The following is a 21,944-nucleotide window of genomic DNA, read 5'->3' as shown; positions in this document are numbered from 1 at the left end:
AGGTTTCATTTGTATTTATTCAAGGCTGACAACCACAATCTTTTTCTTTTCTTGATTCTTGAATTGCCCCAAATTTGGCAGTGTAAGCCCTTCAAACAGGCTCCTGAATCTTTGACATACCCTCATTAGTCTTTGAGGGTTTCCCCACATTCTGGAACAAAATATTCTTTGAAATAAAAGTTAAAAGTAACCTAAAAAGAGCCTATTATACAAGTTCTTATATCCTTCATAAAAATAATAGTATGTCATATCTAATAAAGCAACTAATAAACCTTATTAACAGAGCTTCTTATTTTGTGAATAAGCACAATGACGCTGCCTAGAAAAACTCCACCCGTCAACCATTAGACTGAAGGATGACTTCATATATTACATTGCTGTTAGGCACTTTTCAAGACATAAAGATAAAATCCTGCCCTCCACAAAAATGATCTATTGCAGTGAGTCTCAAAATTTAATATGCATAAGAATCACCTGAGACATATTTTTTTTCTTTCTTTTTTTGAGATGGAGTTTCACTCTTGTCACCCAGGCTGGAGTGCAACAGCATGATCTGGGCTCACTGCAACCTCCACCTCCTGGATTCAAATGATTCTCCTGCTTCTGCCTCCCGAGTAGCTGGTATTACAGGTATCTACCAACATGCCTGGCTAATTTTTGTATTTTTCGTAGAGAAAGGGTTTCACCATGTTAGACAGGCTGGTCTCGAACTCCTCACCTCAGGTGATCCACCCACCTCGGCCTCCCAAAGTGCTGGGATTACAGGCGTGAGCCACTGCACCCGGCCAGAATCACTGGCGGGATCTTATAAAATGCAAATTCTGATTCAGTAGTTCCAGGGTGGAGCTTAAGAATCACAATTCTCACAAACTCCCCAGTGATGCCAATGCCACTGGTCCATGGATTCAAAAGCTCAGAGAAGAATTTTTCTCCAAGTTACAGACTTTGAGTTTGGGTTCAAATATGAATGCCAATGCGTGTATCCTTAAGCAGTTTCTCATTATTTTTTTCTCAAAACAATGTAATCTTCATACTTGCCAAAAATGTTTACCCAATAGTCGTGGGAGTACATAGAAAATTACCACCTCCTTCCATTCACATTTCAGATTACCAAGTCACAGATGTGGCTGCAACTAAAACTTAACATAATTTACATGCATCTCCTCAAAGGCCAACATCATTTTGAGGTATCACCAGCAAAGACTCCCAAGATGATAACAAAATAAAAGAGAATAAAGTGAGTGTCCCCAGTAAAGGAGAAAAGAGTAAAGAAACAAGATCCTGGTAGCTTCTCCCTGTCTCAACTCTGACACAGGTATCACAATCCAGCCACACAAATCATGGGACTCAGATTTACCTTGAGAGCATTGGCCTTCACCTGGGGCACGCTGATCATCCTCTGCAGATGCTTCAGCAACAGCTCCTCAGTGAGGTCATTCTCAGGCAGAAAATACTGATAGACATCATACTGCAACCTCCACCTGGAATCCTGGTCCATCCCAGCGTCACATGGCGGGGGATCTACACCTCTAAAGTCAACCAACAAAATGAAACATCAATCTCTTGTGGTGCAAGTCCCATCTATAAAAAGGAACCAAGAGCCCTAATTTCAAACACTTGCAACAATAATTACAATTTAACAGTTCACTTTTTGCAGTGGCAACAATTGGTATTCTGAAGAAAAGTAACGCACTGTTATGGACTGAATGTTTGTGTCTCCCCAAAATTAATATGCTGAGATCCTCACTCCCAATGTGATGATATTGGGAGGCAATCAGGTCATGAAGGTGAAGCCCTAATGAATAGAATTACTGCCCTCATAAAGGAGATCCCAGAGAGCCCTCTAGCCTTCTTTCTGTCATGTGTGGACACAATGACAACCCAGCAGTCTGTAACCTGGACGAGAACCTTCACCAGAACTCGACTGTGCTGGCATCCTGATCGCGGACTTCTACCCTCTACAACTGTGAGAAAGAAGTTTATAAGCCACCCAGTCTGTGCTACTTTGTTACAGCACCACAAACTAAGATGAACACCAACAGGCAAGGGTGATTATATCACTGGATTCTGATAACAGTCAGGCCTAGAGTAATACTACAGCTTTGGGGAGACAAAAAAAAATTAAAAAAAAAAAAAAAGCTGGGTGCACTGGCTTATGCCTGTAATCCCAGCACTTTGGGAGGCTGAGGCAGGAGGATTGCTTGAGCTAAGAAGTTCAAGACCAGCCAGGGCAACATAGAAAGACCTCATCTCCGATTTAAAAAAAAAAAAGAAAAAAAAGAAGATACCAGATTTGTTATTTGTTAGCAAGTCACTTAACCTCCATAACCCCTAGGGAACCTTTCTGTAAAATAACAGCAATTGCCCTACATAACAACACTCAGCACCATGGACAATGCACAGGAAGCATTCAAGTGTTCTCAAATGTTAGCTATCATTACTATTAAAGCAGAAACTGAGGCACAGCTTTAATTAAAACAATGAATCTTTATAAAAATATAAGGATGTTTCAGGGCTACTGAGTGCTATCTATATTTAAAGTGCTTTATAAAAACCAGGATGGCCGGGCGCGGTGGCTCAAGCCTGTAATCCCAGCACTTTGGGAGGCCGAGACGGGCGGATCACGAGGTCAGGAGATCGAGACCATCCTGGCTAACCCGGTGAAACCCCGTCTCTACTAAAAATACAAAAAAAAAAAAAACTAGCCGGGTGAGGTGGTGGGCGCCTGTAGTCCCAGCTACTGGGGAGGCTGAGGCAGGAGAATGGCGTAAACCCGGGAGGCGGAGCTTGCAGTGAGCCAAGATCCGGTCACTGCACTCCAGCCTGGGCGACAGAGCGAGACTCCGTCTCAAAAAAAAAAAAAAAAAAAAACCAGGATGTACTTTCAAGCTCATAACAGACTCACATCTGGCTCTTCAAATAAAAAGAGTTCACAAGAACGAAGTGGGAAAATATTAACTGTAAATGACAGCCCAAATATTAATAATGAAGTTTAAATTACATCAATTACCCCCAAAATTAAATAACTTATTTTACTACAGAGAACTAGGGACTTGAGAGAGCTGGTCAAATCTACACAACTGTCGTCATGTATGTTCTAAAAGCATTTCTCAGAGATGGGAGACAGACATACCTCGCATAGCCTAGGTTTGCCGGGGCAAACTTGATAGTTGTTTCAAAGAAATTATACTCCAAGTAAATGTTGGGATCAATATCTAAATCAAACTCCAAATTACAGCCTCCAGGGATAGGATCTGGATAAGAAATAGGGAAGTTACTAAACAAACAATTCTTACATATCCAAATCATACTCAGAAAAACAGAACTCTACCTTAGAAGAACTTTCCAAATAGAAGTTAAATATAAATGTAGAGCTTCTAGTCTTATACTATTTCATGAACTGAGGTTAAAGAGGGTAGAGTTAACTGAGGTTCAGGGCCCTAGAGCAGGGCACAGCAAACATTTTCTGTAAAAGGCCTGATAGTATTTTAGGCTTTGTCAGTCTGATGGTCTCTGCAGTAACTACCCACCCCTGTCCTTGTGGCAAGAAAGCAGCCACAGGCAATACGTACAGGAAGAGGCATAGCTGTGTTTCAGTAAAACTTTAAAAGTATAAAAACAGGCAGCAGGCTAGATCTGGCTCATGGTCTGTAGTTTGCCAACCTCTAGTCTAGAGTTAAAAAGATTGGCTATTGGTTGACTACTTCTGGCCAGGTTTGGAATGCAGATACACAGTGTGTATATAAGTTTCAATATCATGTTGGAATCTTCCTCCAAATTCTATGCTCTTCTTTCATACTCTCCTTTTTCTGCATTTATGGATCTTTACCACACCACAAATGGTATGTATGCCAGCTGAAGCTCCTCTGTTCATAATTTTTCTGTGTACACTGCCCTTGATGAGAGCCTTAATTAAGTCTATGGTTTCTTATCAGGTAATTAGCCTTTTGTTACAGCTAACATTTCCTATCTACTACTCCAGTAATCTTCTGGATTCTACCTCCTTTCCTAATTAGTGCCGTCTCTCCTTCCCTTTACCCCCAAGCTTTAAGAGTAGTCTAAATTTATTCACCTCACCTTCACTCCTCCATCCCTGTTATGCCACTAAAGTGACTCTCGTAAAGGGCCACCGCTGACTCCTACATGCTCTAGCATATGGACACCTTCAGTCAGTTCTCTTGACCTCTCTGTAGAGTATAACTTAACACTTCCGTTTTTGGTTTTTTTGTTTGTTTGTTTTTGTTTTGAGATGGAGTCTCGGTCTGTCACCCAGGCTGGAGTGAAGTGGTGCAATCTCAGCTCACTGCAACCTCCACCCACTGAGTTCAAGCAACTCTCCTGCCGCAGCCTCCTGAGTACCTGGGATTACAGGCACCTGCCACCACACCTGGCTAATTTTTGTATTTTTAGTAGAGATAGGGTTTCACCATGTTGGCCAGGCTAGTCTCAAACTCCTGACCTCAGGTGATCCACCAGCTTCAGCCTCCCAAAGTGCTGGGATTACAGGATTACAGGTGTGAGCCACCATGCCCGGCCTGCTCCCTTTTAAAGGCAGAACCTCCAGGCTCTCTTCCTACCTTCTTGACTACTACACAGTCTTGTGCTTATTCCTCAGCAGTTATTATCTGCTAGAAACAGTGGCTGACACACAGTAGGCACTATGAAAGTATTTGCTATGATTTTTGCCCTAAATATCCAAGTACATGCCTGGATAATCTCATTCACTGCCACAGCTTTTAATAACAGCTATTTAGTTGGGAATCTAATCTCACCCCTCCACTCTAGCCCTTATTTAAATTACCTACTGTGCATTTCCACCCAAATGTCCTACAAGCATCTCAGGTTGTGTCCCAAACTGAAGTTATCATCTACTCCGTCCCACCTCCCAAAACATCCGGCACCACCATGTTTCCACACCTGTTTTGTATCACTATTTCCCTGCTGCCCAAATAGGAAACCTATGCTTCCCTCTTATAATCCGTGACCACCAGTCATTGTGTTTATCAGTTCCACCTTCTGGATATCTCAAATCCAGCTCCTCTTCTCCATCCTGCCTCTCATGGCCTCTGTTCAGATCCTCATTTCTCATTTTGTGCTGAGTCCTGACTCTGCTGTGCCCTCTCCAATCCATCCCCACACTGCTTCTAGCATTGGTTTTCTAAGAGATGAAATGGACCACACCATTCCTCTGCTTAAAAACTCTATGCCTCCTTAGAACCTACCTCAAAATAAAGTGCAAACCTCAAATTGTATGCAAGGCCCTCCACACTCCAGCTGCAGCCACACCTACAACGCGCCATTCTCCAAATCATTCTTCTTCATGACATAGAGCTTACTGCTTCTGCTCAGAATAACTAAACTGTTAAGGACTATGTCTTGCCTTAACTATTACTGCTTCTCCAAGGGCTCCTCCCTAAATGCTTTTTGAATGAACAAACATGTTCTCCTAGTCACTACCTGAGCTTTCAGTCATCATGCTAATTCTCTTACTATAAAATATTTCTGATTACATAAATTATACTTGCAACAAACAATCTTAATAGGATCATTTTCCTTAAAGTTTCATGAACACATTCCATATTCCAAAGAGCAAGAGGGAGGAGAAGACAGAAGGGTTACCTCTTTCTGAGTAGGAGAGTAGGATAGCCATATTCTGTACAGGCTCTATGCCTGAAGTCCCCAAGTACCAAGTGTATGTACTCTGCTCCGGTCTAAGGATGAAAACCAGTCCACTGGCAGTGCCTGTTTCCGAGGCATTGGGAAGGAGAGTCTGCAGTCAAGAAGAAACATCATCATGAATAGGAAGTCAAGCAAAACATATAAATTACCGAGCTGATCTAGTGTGCATGTCCTATTCCAAATCTTCTCAAAACAAACAGAAAAAAAAAACCTTCCTCAAATATCCAGGGAATTCTTTTCATCTCTATGTTCACATGCCCACACATATACATGGAAAAAGCATTCTTGAAAAATATATGATTGTCTTAGTTAAGGCTGCTATAACAAAGTACCACAGGTTAGGTGGTTATAAACAACAGAAATTTATTTTCACAATTCTAGACTCTGGTGGTTCAAGATAGGGATGCCAACACAGCTGGGTTCTGCGGAGGGCCCTCTTATAGGCTGAAGACTCAGGATACAACAATTTCTTGTACCCGTTCTTGTTGAACCTCATCACTTCCCAAAGACTCCACTTCCTAATACAACACACTGGGGATAAGGATTTCAACTGTGAATTTTGTGAAGACACAAACATTCTGTCTATAAAAATAATCTTTGATCAGGAATAGCAGATGAACAGTGAAATTCCCAAGTGTTTCAATTAACTTGAATTAAGATTTACTATGTCAAATAATGTTTTGTCTTCGTGTCTAAGACCACTAAGACAAAAACATGAGACCTGGCCCCAAGGAGTTCAGTTTTTGAAGTACCTTTTTAATTGTGTTATAACTGACATACTATAAACTGTACATAAAGTATACTTTTTTTTTTTTTTTTGAGACAGAGTCTAGCTCTATCACCCAGGCTGGAGTGCAGTGGCGCAATCTTGGCTCACTGCCAGCTCCGCCTCCCAGGTTCACACCATTCTCCTGTCTCAGCCTCCCAAGTAGCTGGGACTACAGGCACCTGCCACCACACTCGGCTAACTTTTTGTATTTTTACCAGAGACAGGGTTTCACCGTGTTAGCCAGGATGGTCTTGATCTCCTGACCTCGTGATCCGCCTGCCTTGGCCTCCCAAAGTGGTGGGATTACAGGCAAGAGCCACCGCATCTGGCCCATAAAGTATACTTTTAAGTATTGATATACATAGACACCTGTGAAACCATTACCACAATCAAAATAGTAAATGTATGCATCACCCCAAGTTTCCTTGTGCCCCTTCCTCACACACTTCCTTTCTACCATCCCCCACTCCCATCTGCTTGGAAAGCTTTTTGAATAATAAAATGCTAAGCTAAGAGGTAATAGATTCAAGAGGTTCTATCAAAGTAAAGGAAATGGGAAGGAAAAGGCAGCAGAGCAGTTTCAATTTGATAAGCACAAGAAAGAATGGCTCAAATATTAATTGACAAATGATCAAGTCAACAGTTTCAAAGAGCCAACTGCCCTCATGACCCAAAAAAACCAAAAGTACCACACTTTATCAGGAAGGGCACAGGAAACAGAAGCACTTCTCTTCACACAGACCACTCACTTCCTGAGCCATGTGCAGTTCTGGCCATCATATTCTAAGTAATATAACAGTGGGAACTAAAGGCAGTCCAAGAAATAAAATGATAATTAAGGACAACTAAGACCCTTTCTGCATAGAAATCAAGGCCCAAGATGCTGCCATCCAGGTCTATTTTCTCACTGGTGATGCTGGCATCTCTTCATCCAAGCTCTGCTTCCCCAGATGTAGAAACAGGTATCACTACTACTTTGTTGAGCTTTAATGAGAATTAACCATATGGAAACCAAACACAGGGGTTCCTAACTGGGGGCCTGAGGGTTTCTGAAGGGCCCCAAGAAATTATATATTTATATTTGAGTCCATAGACTTGAGCAGTCTATGGCTCCAGAAGCTTAAGAACCACTGGCCTAGCACATAGTAGGCATTCAACAAATATAAATCCTTATTTCCTCCATCCTCTCTCTTTTCCTCCAAATGTTGTCTTGCTGTAATGTCATTAGGAAGAAAATCATACTGTTTGTTAATTAAAAATTGTTTTAATGGATCTAGTTAAAAAAGAAGAAGAAAGAACTCATCTATGTGCCATTTTACCAAGTCTCCTATGGAAGAGCCTGAATAGGAAGCTGTCTTTTGAATTCAGTGCCATAAAAAACTTGCCTCCCCCGAGGAACTGGCATGCTCCTTCCTTTCTAAGGAAGTTATGAAATTTAACATGCTTTACCTTCTGCTCTAGCTGCAAAGAACTTGGGCAAATTCAACATATGCGTGACATCGGTATCTCTTGTAATTAATACTATTTATTCCTTTCCTTTTTTCCTCAGTTGAACTCTTCCATTACCAGTCTATTAACTACCCCCCCCACACCCCCACAATACACACGCACACACGTGCACAACCACATGCACACAATTTCGAAATCGCTATGGTAGGGGCAAGAAGGCAGGAATAAAAAAATACAATAGTAAGAAAGATAGTGTGACCAATGCCTATACTATTATACATAGGCTGGGGTGCAGTGGTTCATGCCTGTAATCCCAGCACTTTGGGATGCCCAGGCAGGAGGATCATTGAGGCCAGGAGTTCAAGACCAGCCTGGGCAACATAGCAAAACCCCATCTCTACAAAAAAAAATGTTAAAAATTAGCCAAGTGTGGTGACACGTGCCGGTAGTTCCAGGATCACTTAAGGCCAGGAATTTAAACCATGATCACACAACCACATTCCAGCCTGGGTGATGAAGCGAGATCCTATCTCTAAAAAAATAAAAATAAAAATTTTTTTAAATTACATATGAATTGGATTAAGACAGATTTGTTTACCAAATTCCAGAATATTATAAGATAGGCTTAGGACAAATAAAATGAAGTATAACTTCATACAAAGTAAAATGCATGCATTGGTCTAGGGCATCATAGAGACTAAATATAGATGTGTAAAAGATTACATAAATGGCAGATCCTTCATAGCTTAAGCTAACCCAGGGAATTTTAAAAACTTTCTAAAGCTGAGGTTGAGGTTAAGGGGTTTAGTGATGATATCTATAATAAAGTCTTTAACACTGCTGGAGGCATAGCACAGGGCTGGATGAACTGAGCACTATAATTTTTTTGTTGTTTGCATGACAGAGTCCAAAGAATAAAGTTGATATTATAGGGTTCTGGGTAAAGTTCAAATTTATAGCTAAACAACAATGAAAATCCATTAAAACGTACATTCTCAGGTAAAAATTACTAAGGCCCCACTAAAGTAAGAAAATGAAAAGGTGGGAAATCACGAAAAAAACTTGCCTGCATAGTGGTAACATTTGGCACAGGGTGCCCTTCCCCCCAACTCAGTTCTCCATTACCCCTTTTTAGGTCAGAGACTGCCACACTCAAGAAAGGCCTGCGATACTCTCAATCACTAACTTGAAAACATCCTATTTTGATTTTTTTACATTTAAGACATAAGGTCATAAACATAAAAGAGAGAGAGAGAGAGATCCAATTCTAATGCTCATACTAAATACCAGACCCCAAAATACAGAAATGATTTTTACTAAAATAATTATTCGTACTTACCGGAGAAAAGGAAACGGTTGTATTCTGATACTGGGAGTGTATTTGGAAAATAAGAAAAGTCATATTGCTTGAAATATCATGCAAAACAGCTTCCTCTGGAAAGGGCCTATTGAGCTCGAAGTATCTAAATTTCCCCACAGAAAATTCAATAAGACCTACAACGAGATAAACTTTTCATTACAACACTGGTACTCTCATATCAATTTGCAGAGATCACATTCATAAACGAATGTGGAATTTAATCCTCAGAAAAACTCTTTGAGGTAAAGACGGTTATTGCTCCTATTTCCCTGCTAAAGACAATGTGGCTTAAAAAGTGATGCAGCCCACTCAGGGTCATCCAGCCAGTGAATGATAGAGCTCGGAACAAAAATGCAAGAGGTGTTTCAAAAGATATGCCGAAGACAGGCTCCTGGAGCCCAGAGAAACTTCCCCTCTGGCAGTAGCAATAACAATGATCTTCGGAACAGAGTCCTTGAATCTGAAGATGACAATCCTGTGGGGCTACTAACAATCATGAATGTGCTGGTGTTAAAGAACTATAACTGTCTAGTGAATTCTGAAGTCAGCATAGCCTGAAGAGACACAGGTGGCTGCAATTTAATACCAGCGTTTACCAGCTGTGTGATTTTAGGCACGTTCCTTAAATCCACTTAAGCCTCAATTTCCTCATCTGTCTCATGGAGACTGCAAAGGAAGGTGCCATCAGTACTGACAAAAATGTCTGTTGAGGGCCCACACCAGGCACTGCACATACTATTGTGAACCACAGGCATCCTGGAAAAGAGAGCTTTTGTTTGCTTAAGGATCAAGCTCAGAGTGCATAAAAAAGATAGGTTATAACATGAACAGTTTTTCAACACCTCTTCCAGGCCTGTCCCATCTGTCTACTTGCCTCCATGGCCTGCATCTCACTGACTGTCTCCACTTCTCTGTGGTGTGTTTCTGCCAGCTGCACACCAGCTCTGTCTTTTCTCGATCGAACTCTCAAATATTCCTTTAATTAGGTTGCTTTTACTCCTGTGTAGTCCTAGATTCCTACCTCACCCCCCATCCTACAGTCAGTATCTGCCTGCATGAAAAGCAGAGGAGATCCCAAGCTTCACATAAGCAGTCTTGCGGGGTTCAATTCTAAACAAATAAACAGAAGATTTAGATTAAATATAGATGAAAAGGCGTTGATGAAAAAAAGATTATAATTCACCCGAGTTCCACAGTGGAACTGTCATGTTTTATTTTAGAAGGAAATTAGAGTCGGTGGGTGGCAAAAGAAAACATTTCAGATACTAAATAACTTAAAAACACATTCTTATATACTATGTCCCAAGAAGGTCAATTTTCAACACTTTTTTTTTTAGTACAAAAGCTCCACTGGATGATTTAAAACCAAACAGAACCAAAAAAAAAAAAAAAAAATCAAGAATGAGCAGCATGTGGAAGAAGAGCCAAAAAGAAGACACAAATAGGGCTAAGACTAGAATAATGTTAACCTCTATATATTTTTCCTAAGTTCTGTGATGCTATATTACATTCATAACTTAATTTTAAAAAAATGATGATAGAACACAAGGTTACTTATGGTTACAATTTCATTTCTAAAACTCTAGAGAAAATTTTAGTAGTTTTAACAATGACAAATGAAGATAGTATATTTCCTATTTATGGAACCAGAAAGACATTTTACATCTTATATGGACCAAACTCCAGCTGGAACAGAGGTTAAAATATTAAGGAGTGGTCAATAGAATCTGGGTGAGGAAGTCTGAAAAAAATTGTGTGCGTGTGTTTTTTCTTTTTAAAGAGAAACAAGAAAAACATGTTTAAATTTTCCAGGCCTTCCCATCATCATGATTATTTTATTAGAAAAGCAAATTTTACATAAAACTACATGGATTTCAGTAAATTACACTAAAAATGTTTCACATATTGCCCTTCAAGTTTGGTTCCATCCATCATGCATCCTCCAAGCCTTAAAAATTCCCACCTGTTTTGGCAGTGTCAGTCTGTTTTTCTAGAAATTAATAAGATTTCTATCCTTTCACAGTTCACAGCACTCAACTCACTCACTACCCTGCCTTTTCTAGTCTACATCTTCAGTTTTTCCCTTTTGTTCTCATTTTCCCTATTCGGCAAATATTTATAAGGTACTTGTGGAGTAGGCACTCTAGTTGTTGGGCACCATGATCAAACAAATTCATAAAGGTTATCCAAGACTTCTGTAATTATCACTGAAATTTGCCCTTTGATATATTTTAGAAAATGTTTTAATAATCCTTATGTCTATCTCCCATGACATGGGCCTTCCATCAGAACAGTATACAGAGCCTTTAAAAGCCCTGGAAGAGACTGAAGCCATCAACTAGAGAAGGCTTCATGGTAAACTTTTCTTAACCTTCCCTTAACCTATCACCCAGGATGAGGATGAATCACAACTCAAAAATACTTGGAGAAACAAAACTTTGGAAAGACAGTATGGAAACACAGAACCACGGAAACTAAAATACACTGTTAAACAACTGATGACTTGACAAAGTAAGTAGGGGAATATTAAAAGCAAGTATCTCTGGGAGAATATTTTAACTGATTCTTTTTTTTATTTTTTATTTTTTTTTTTGAGACAGTTTCACTCTGTCACCTAGGTGGAGTGCAGTGGGGCAATCTTAGCTCACTGAAATCTCCACCTCCCAGGTTCAAGCAATTCTCCTGCCTCAGCCTCCTGAGTACCTGGGATTACAGGCATGTGCCACCACGCCTGGCTAATTTTTGTATTTTTAGTAGAGACGGGGTTTTACTATGTTGGCCAGGCTAGTCTCGAACTCCTGACCTCAAGTGATCTGCCCATCTCAGCCTCCCAAAGTGGTGGTATTACAAGCATGAGCTACCCCTCCCGGCTGACTTTTTTTTTTTCACACATGTCCTTCTTTTTCTTTCTTTTTTTTTTTTTTTTTTTTTTTGAGACAGAGTCTGGGTCTATCACCAGGCTGGAGTGCAGTGGCATGATCTCAGCTCACTGCAACCTCTGCCTCCCAGGTTCAAACGATTCTCCCGCCTCAGCCCCCCGAGTAGCTGGGACTACAGGTGCACACCACCACGCCCAGCTAATTTTTTGCATTTTTAGTAGACACTAGGTTTCACCATGTTGGCCATGCTGGTCTCAATCTCTTGACCTCGTGATCCACCCACCTCGGCCTCCCAAAGTGCTGGGATTCCAAGCATGGGCCACCGCGCCAGGCCAACTCTACATTTTAAATGTTTATAAAATAGGAACACACACTAGGAAAAAAAAAAAAGGGACAAAATGGGACATTCTGTTAACATTCTGTCACTGTTTTGCTTTCCCTTAAAATGGTAATATTTTTCTAGAAAATATATAATCCTTATAAAAGGTGCAAAATAAACAGAAAGTCAACTCCTCCAGCAAGCACACTGTACAGAAATCATCACTGCTAACAGTTGGGATATATCTTTTAGGGCTTAGGCAGATATCAGCATGCATATTTCCACACAGATGGAAAAAGATACATGTATGTTTGATATTGCCCATTTAACAGGTCTAATACATCTTTCCATAACAACACAGATAATTCTAGCTTTACCATTTTAAAAGCTACAGAGTATTCCATTCTGGGTATGTACCATAATCATTTACCCAATCTCCTATTAATGAACATCTAGGCTGTTATGATTACAGCATGAATAATAAATTAGTAAGAAATAAAATAGTTCTGATTTTGTGGAAGACTATTCCAGAAAGCATATGTGTCAGGCAATAAATCTATTTGAGAGAGTTTTTGCTGTGACAGTGTAACAGATGACCTTTGATCTTAAATGGTTAAACTGTACCTAAAAAGTCTTGTTTTAGTCTAAGAAATCCAGAAATAAAAACAAACAGACCATGTGAGAATACATAATGATTAGGACCAAAAATTAATCTGCAGTCTTTGCTTCTGAATTCTTCTTCAAGAAATATACCTACATTTCAGGAATAATTATAACATTCATCTGTTACTTCCTGGATTTCCCAAAAGCTACAGGAAAATGATGCCTCATCATCTTCCTTTCCTCAAATGCCTATAGCGAGAACCAGGCAGAAGCCAGATGATAAAAGGGAGGGACATTGTATACATTATTTATAATCTGGTCACTTGACAAAATAGGTAGGGGTATTAAGAGGAAATATCTCTGGGAGTGTATTTTAAGTGATTTTTTTTCTTTTCATTACACATTTCCTTATTTTCAAAATTTTCTATAGTGACCATAAGGTGTCCTTTTCATAAGAAATTATAATACAGTGATTATACAGTCTGGCTAATACATTACAATCATCTGCAGTGGATTTAAAAAAAAAAAACCAAAACACTGCTGCCTGGGACCCTCTCCAGATGAGTTAAATCAAAATCACTGGGGCTAAGGTCCAGGTATCAATTAAAAAACAAATATTCATTAAATACTATGCAGAGAAATACACAAAGTTTACACACCCATGAATTAACCAGCACCAAAACAGCATTCTAGCACCTTAGGGGTCCCCTTGTGGCCCCTCCCAATCACATCTTCTTTGCTCCCCCAGAGGGAAACAGGGTCCTAAGTTCAAACACTAGGAATTTAGTTGGGGGAATTCAATTGAATAGAATTTACACACAATTTTTGTGTGTTTGGCTTCTTTAAAATCAGCACTATGTTTGTGCAATTCATTCCAGCTGCCATAAGTAGCCATAACTCATTACCGTTCTTGTATACTTCATGAAATGAACATGCTACAATGTATTTATCTGTTCTACTGTTTTTTTTTTTTTTTTTTTTTTGAGACGGAGTCTCGCTCTGTCGCCCAGGCTGGAGTGCAGTGGCGCAATCTCGGCTCACTGCAAGCTCCGCCTCCCGGGTTCACGCCATTCTCCTGCCTCAGCCTCCGAGTAGCTGGGACTACAGGCGCCCGCCACCTCGCCCGGCTAGTTTTTTGTATTTTTAGTAGAGACGGGGTTTCACCATGTTAGCCAGGATGGTCTCGATCTCCTGACCTCGTGATCCGCCCGTCTCGGCCTCCCAAAGTGCTGGGATTACAGGCTTGAGCCACCGCGCCCGGCCTGTTCTACTGTTAATAAACATCTGTATTTCTGGTTTAGAGTTATAAATAACTCTAAACATTTTCTGTGCATGTCTTTTGGTAAATGCATATACACATTTCTGTTGGGTGGAATCTATGAGTAGAATTATCAGGTAATAGGGTATTCTCATCTTCAGCTTCAGTAGATACTGCCAGTCTTCCAACAATGTTTTGCCAATGGTATCCTTCATTTATCTGCTGGGTAGATAGTGGTATCTGACTGTGATTTTAATTTGCACTTCCCTAATTACTCATGGGTGTTAAGAACCCTTTGCTTTGCTTATTGGCTATTCGGATATTCTCTTTGTGAAAACAGTCTGTTCGAGTCTTTTACATATATTAAAAATGGAACTGTCTGCCCTTCTTCAATTTTAGGAGTTTTTAAAACATCATAGATATGAGTATTCTGACAGATATGTTGCAAATATATTCTCCTACTCTTGTTGCTTGTCTTTTCACTCTCTTGTTACCTTTAGATTAAGAGTTTTCATTTTAGCAGACAATTTCTCAGGTTTTTCCTTTATGATTAGTCCTTTTTGTGTCATTTTAAAGAAATCTTTGCCAACATATACCAAGATCATGAAGATACAGTCCCATGTTAACTTCTAGAAGTTTGTTTTATCTTTCACAGTTAGAGCTAAAGATCAGTCTGATATTGATTTTTATACATGGTGTAAGATAGAGGTCACAGTTCATTGTTTCATATGTTTATCTACTTGACAGCAACCTTCACTAAAAATACCACCCTGTAGGTACTGCATGTTCTCTCACTTATAAATGGGAGCTATGTAATGTATACACAGGGGCCTACACTGTGGACTGACAGACACTGAAGACTGAGGAAGGTGGGAGGGGGCCGAAGATGAGAAATTACTTAATGAGTACAATGTACGTAATTCCAGCGATGGATACGCTAAAAGCCCTGACTTCACCACTACACAATATATCCTGTAACTACACTTGTGCTCCATAAGTTTATACAAATAAAATAATTTTAAAATACCACCATCTCCCTACTGCTTTGCAGTTCCACCTTTCACATAAGTCAAGTGAACGTATGTGTTTGCTTCTGGAGTCTCAATTGTATTCTACTGGCTTATTTGTCTAGCTATAGACACCAATCCTAACACAAATATTACAACTCTCTTAACTCCTGCTCCAAATTTGTTCTTCCTCCTCAAATTTATCTTGACTATTTCTGGTCCTTTTCATTTCCATATAAGCTTTAGAGATCCACCTGTCAATATCCACCAAAAAAAAAAAAAAAAACCTGCTGGGATTTTGATTGGGATGGCCCTGACTATATACATTAATTTAGGGAGAAATGATATCTTTGAAATATCTTTATCTTTAGTATTTTGTAATCTATGAATCTGCGATATTCCTCTATTTCTTTAGTTTCTCAATTTAACTAAAGAATGCTGAGATGTATTATGTCATTTTCTCTGTAGAGGTCTTTACATATCCCATGATAATCATCCCAGAATACGTAATGTTTCTTGAGCCTATTTTAAATGTACTTTTTCTTTTCTTTAATTTTATTTGTTAACATTATGTAGAGACGAGGTCTTGCTATGTTGATCAGACTGGTCTCGAACACTTGGCCTCAAGATATCCTCCCCCACTCAGTCTTCCAAAGTGCTGGGATTACAGACTGAACCACAGTACCCGGCCCTGCTTTTTCTTTTAAATTTCTATTTCTAGCTGTCTCTTCACCAATATACTTTTTATAAAAAGTTCTCCATGTAATTCTAATGCTTAGCCAGGTTTGAGAACTCCTAACATAGTATTTGATAAACAAGCAAAGGATACATATGTATTTTTTTCCCAGTCTTAGTTATCTTTAACCTAACTTCTGTGTGAAAATACTTTGGCAGTGTAACCTTGGCAATCCGACATCCACTGTACAATTTTATCAGAAGATCGCTTTAACCAAACCAGTTGTGGTTTGATTCTTGGCTGTGCAGGATTTTGTCATTTTTGATGTTCTAATGTCTAACATAGTATAGTCACCTAACTGGTATACAGTAAATGTTTGTTAAATGATGGCTCAACTACGTGACCTCAGGCAAGTAACGTATTTCCTCTGGGCTTCAGTTCCCTCAAAGTAAAATTGAGGTAACTATGCTGCTATCAGTTGGCTGCTGAAAGTTTCAAACAAATGGGAAACAATTTTTTAAACTGCCCAAGGCTATACAATAAAGTATCATTTATTAACTTCCATTAGCTTTCCTGTGCTTCACAGGTTCATCTACTTATTGAAAGAAAAGGATCCAGCCAAACTAAGTTTCATAAGTGAAGGAGAAATAAAATCCTTTACAGACAAGCAAATGCTTAGAGATTTTGTCACCACCCAGGCCTGCCCTACAAGAGACCCTGAAGGAAGCACTAAACGTGGAAAGGAACAACCGGTAACAGCCATTGCAAAAACATGCCAAAATGTAAAGACCATCAAGGCTAGGAAGAAACTGCATCAACTAACGAGCAAAATAAGCAGGTAATATCATAATGACAGGATCAAGTTCACACATAACAATATTAACCTTAAGTGTAAATGGACTAAATGGTCCAATTAAAAGACACAGACTGGCAAATTGGATAAAGAGTCAAGACCCATCAGTCTGCTGTATTCAGGAGACCCATCTCACATGCAGAGACATACATAGGCTCAAAATAAAGGGATGGAGGAAGATCTGCCAAGCAAATGGAGAACAAAAAAAAGCAGGGGTTGCAATCCTGGTTTCTGATAAAACAGACTTTAAACCATCAAAGATCAAAAAAGACAAAGAAGGCCATTACATAATGGTAAAGGGATCAATTCAACAGGAAGAGCTAACTATCCTAAATATATATGCACCCAATACAGGAGCACCCAGATTCATAAAGCAAGTCCTTAGAGACTTACAAAGAGACTTAGACTCCCATACAATAATAATGGGAGACTTTAACACCCCACTGACAACATTAGACAGATCAACGAGACAGAAAGTTAACAAGGATATCCAGGAATTGAACTCAACTCTGCACCAAGCGGACCTAATAGACATCTACAGAACTCTCCACCCCAAATCAACAGAATATACATTCTTCTCAGCACCACGTTACACTTATTCCAAAATTGACCATATAATTGGAAGTAAAGCACTCCTTAGCAAATGTGCAAGAACAGATATTATAACAAACTGTCTCTCAGACCACAGTGCAATCAAATTGGAACTCAGGATTAAGAAACTCAATCAAAACCGCTCAACTACATGGAAACTGAACAACCTGCTCCTGAATGACTACTAGGTACATAACGAAATGAAGGCAGAAATAAAGATGTTCTTTGAAACCAATGAGAACAAAGATACAACATACCAGACTCTCTGGGACACATTTAAAGCAGTGTGTAGAGGGAAATTTATAGCACTAAATGCCCACAAGAGAAAGCTGAAAAGATCTAAAATGGACACTCTAACATCACAATTAAAAGAACTAGAGAAGCAAGAGCAAACACATTCAAAAGCTAGCAGAAGGCAAGAAATAACTAAGATCAGAGCAGAACTGAAGGTGACAGAAACACAAAAAACCCTCCAAAAAATCAATGAATCCAGGAGCTGGTTTTTTGAAAAGATCAACAAAATTGATAGACCGCTAACAAGACTAATAAAGAAGAAAAGAGAAAAGAATCAAATAGATGCAATAAAAAATGATAAAGGGGATATCACCACCAACCCCCCAGACATACAAACTACCATCAGAGAATACTATAAACACCTCTATGCAAATAAACTAGAAAATCTAGAAGAAATAGATAATTTCCTGGACACTTACACTCTCCCAAGACTAAACCATGAAGAAGTTGAATCCCTGAATAGACCAATAGCAGGCTCTGAAATTGAGGCAATAATTAATAGCCTACCAACCAAAAAAAGTCCAGGACAAGATGGATGCACAGCCAAATTCTACCAGAGGTACAAGGAGGAGCTGGTACTATTCCTTCTGAAACGATTCCAATCAATAGAAAAAGAGGGAATCCTCTTCTGGTATGAGGCCAGCATCATCCTGATACCAAAGCCTGGCAGAGACACAATAAAAAAAGAAAATTTTAGACCAATATCCCTGATGAACACCGATGCAAAAATCCTCAATAAAATACTGGCAAACCAAATCCAGCAGCACATCAAAAAACGTATCCACCATGATCAAGTGGGCTTCATCCCTGGGATGTAAGGCTGGAATACACGCAAATCAATAAACATAATCCAGCATATAAACAGAACCAAAGACAAAAACCACATGAAGATCTCAATAGATGTAGAAAAGGCCTTTGACAAAATTCAACAGCCCTTCATGCTAAAAACTCTCAATAAACTAGGTATTGATGGAACGTTATCTCAAAATAGTAAGAGTTTTATGACAAACCCACAGCAAATGTCATACTGAATGGGCAAAAACTGGAAGCATTCCCTGTGAAAACTGGCACAAGACAGGGATGCCCTCTCTCACCACTCCTATTCAACATAGTGTTGGAAGTTCTGGCTAGGGCAATCAGGCAAGAGAAAGAAATAAAGGGTATTCAGTTAGGAAAAGAAGAAGTCAAATTGTCCCTGTTTGCAGATGACATGATTGTATATTTAGAAAATCCCATCATCTCAGCCCAAAATCTCCTTAAGCTGATAAGCAACTTCAGCAAAGTCTCAGGATATAAAATCAATGTGCAAAAATCACAAGCATCCTTATACACCAGTAACAGACAAGCAGAGAGCCAAATCATGAATGAACTGCCATTCACAATTGCTTCAAAGAGAGTAAAATACCTAGAAATCCAACTTACAAGCGATGTAAAGGACCTCTTCAAGGAGAACTACAAACCACTGCTCAGTGAAATCAAAGAGGACACAAACAAATGGAAGAACATACCATGCTCATGGATAGGAAGAATCAATATTGTGAAAATGGCCATACTGCCCAAGGTAATTTATAGATTCAATGCCATCCCCATCAAGCTACCAATGAGTTTCTTCATAGAACTGGAAAAAACTGCTTTAAAGTTCTTACGAAACCAAAAAAGACCCCGCATTGCCAAGACAATCCTAAGCCAAAAGAACAAAGCTGGAGGCATCACGCTACCTGACTTCAAACTGTACTACAAGTCTACAGTAACCAAAACAGCATGGTACTGGTACCAAAACAGAGATATAGACCAATGGAACAGAACAGAGCCCTCAGAAATAACACCACACATCTATAGCCATCTCATCTTTGACAAACCTGAGAAAAACAAGAAATGGGGAAAGGATTCCCTATTCAATAAATGGTGCTGGGAAAATTGGCTAGCCATAAGTAGAAAGCTGAAACTGGATCCTTTCCTTACTCCTTATATGAAAATTAATTCAAGATGGATTAGAGACTTAAATGTTAGACCTAATACCATAAAAACTCTAGAAGAAAACCTAGGTAATACCATTCAGGACATAGGCATGGGCAAGAACTTCATGTCTAAAACACCAAAAGCAACGGCAACAAAAGCCAAAATTGACAAATGGGATCTAATTAAACTAAAGAGCTTCTGCACAGCAGAAGAAACTACCATCAGAGTGAACAGGCAACCTACAGAATGGGAGAACATTTTTGCAATCTACTCATCTGACAAAGGGCTAATATCCAGAACCTACAAAGAACTCAAAAAAATTTACAAGAAAAAAACAAACAACCCCATCAAAAAGTGAGCAAAGGATATGAACAGACATTTCTCAAAAGAAGACATGCATACAGCCAATAGACACATGAAAAAATGCTCATCATCACTGGCCATCAGAGAAATGCAAATCAAAACCACAATGAGATACCATCTCACACCAGCTAGAATGGCAACCATTAAAAAGTCAGGAAACAACAGGTGCTGGAGAGGATGTGGAGAAACAGGAACACGTTTACACTGTTGGTGGGATTGTAAACTAGTTCAACCACTATGGAAAACAGTATGGCAATTCCTCAAGGATCTAGAACTAGATGTACCATATGACCCAGCCATCCCATTACTGGGTATATACCCAAACAATTATAAATCATGCTGCTATAAAGACACATGCACACATATGTTTACTGCGGCACTATTCACAATAGCAAAGACTTGGAATCAACCCAAATGTCCATCAGTGACAGACTGGATTAAGAAAATGTGGCACATATACACCATGGAATACTATGCAGCCATAAAAAAGGATGAGTTCGTGTCCTTTGTAGGGACATGGATGCAGCTGGAAACCATCATTCTCAGCAAACTATCGAGAACTCAGCAAGAACAGAAAACCAAACACCGGATGTTCTCACTCATAGGTGGGAACTGAACAATGAGATCACTTGGACTCAGGAAGGGGAACATCACACACCAAGGCCTATTATGGGGAGGGGGGAGGGGGGAGGGATTGCACTGGGAGTTATACGTGATGTAAATGATGAGTTGATGGGTGCTGACGAGTTGATGGGTGCAGCACACCAACACGGCACAAGTATACATATGTAACAAACTTGCACGTTGTGCACATGTACCCTAGAACTTAAAGTATAATAATAAAAAAAGAAAGAAAGAAAAGGAAAGAAAGAAAGAGAATCAGGCACTCAAAGTGTAAATAAATTAGCGGGAAGAAAGGGACTAACACGTACAGGGCAGTCACAGAAATTCCAGGCACATCATAAGCATTACGTTGAGAAAGAAACTTCCACAGAGTGACAACAAAAGATGCTGAAAGTCAAGGCAACTTAAACAGCTCAGTCTGTTAGAAACTCATACAATTTCTGTTCATAAAAACAGATTTAGCAAAAGAAGACACATATCCAAAAGATATCCTGAAGAAGGTAACAGGAATTTAACTTCACCTCTAAGGCATATGGAAAAGGATTTATTAGAAGCATTTTATGAGGCATAATTAGATCTTATGACTTGGAGAGTAGGAGGAAAAAAGATAGTACATCAAAAGATATTACAAAGCAAATGGCTAATATCAAGTTCGGGCACTTCCACTAGCTTTCCTCTAAAAAGAAATGGCTTTTTTTGTCATCTGACCGACAGAAGGGACTTGAAACAATTTTCACATCCATCTTCCATTCTTACTCAGAATCACTTTTTCTTTCCAATAATTCCACTTTAAAAAGTGCTGCCCAATCCTAACCTTTTCCTTTTTCTTTCTGAATCAGATCCTAATCTGGCAACCATAACAATTTCCAACTCCTCCTTTTTACTATTTTACTAAAATTTACTTCCACTGTTTGTGCTTCAATACAACAACCAAATTCTAAGAGAAATCTGTCATAGCCTAGTCTTCATAATTCTCTTCAGATTAAAAACAAAAACAGTTCAGCTACTTGAGTTGGTCAGCTGTCAACTGCCCCTCCCAATTTCTCACTGTTATCTTCTTACAAATGTTCAACAGCCCTAAAGGTTGAAAGGAAACACAAAAATAAACATATTAGCTTCATACACTTTTTAGAGAAAGACAGCACTTGCAACTAGCCACAAATGGCCTGCTACCTTGGTAAAGCACCATCAATAGCACGAAGACTGCAAGGCCCAAATGATGCTGTGCTCAAGTCCAATTACTATGAAATTCCAGAGGAGT

The 21,944-nt window shown here is 39.4% G+C and overlaps 1 protein-coding gene across 2 annotated transcripts in view; it reads right to left on the bottom strand.

The window, feature by feature from the left end:
- Positions 1–21,944, bottom strand: part of TM7SF3 (transmembrane 7 superfamily member 3) — a 47,455-nt gene that overhangs the window by 22,364 nt on the left and 3,147 nt on the right. For both annotated transcript variants that reach the window (XM_033222602.1, XM_033222603.1), the window contains exons 2-5: positions 9,237–9,391; positions 5,620–5,770; positions 3,134–3,254; positions 1,358–1,529 (exon numbers count right to left, since the gene is read on the bottom strand). In XM_033222602.1, the coding sequence (XP_033078493.1) occupies positions 1,358–1,529; positions 3,134–3,254; positions 5,620–5,770; positions 9,237–9,391 (599 nt within the window). The remainder of the gene's footprint in view (positions 1–1,357; positions 1,530–3,133; positions 3,255–5,619; positions 5,771–9,236; positions 9,392–21,944) is intronic.

Source organism: Trachypithecus francoisi, unplaced genomic scaffold (assembly GCF_009764315.1).
Source record: "Trachypithecus francoisi isolate TF-2019V2 unplaced genomic scaffold, Tfra_2.0 Lachesis_group11, whole genome shotgun sequence".
NCBI classification, from domain to species: Eukaryota; Metazoa; Chordata; class Mammalia; order Primates; family Cercopithecidae; genus Trachypithecus; species Trachypithecus francoisi.
The sequence above is the reverse complement of the archived record's forward strand: the minus strand, read 5'-3'. Positions and strand labels throughout refer to the sequence as shown.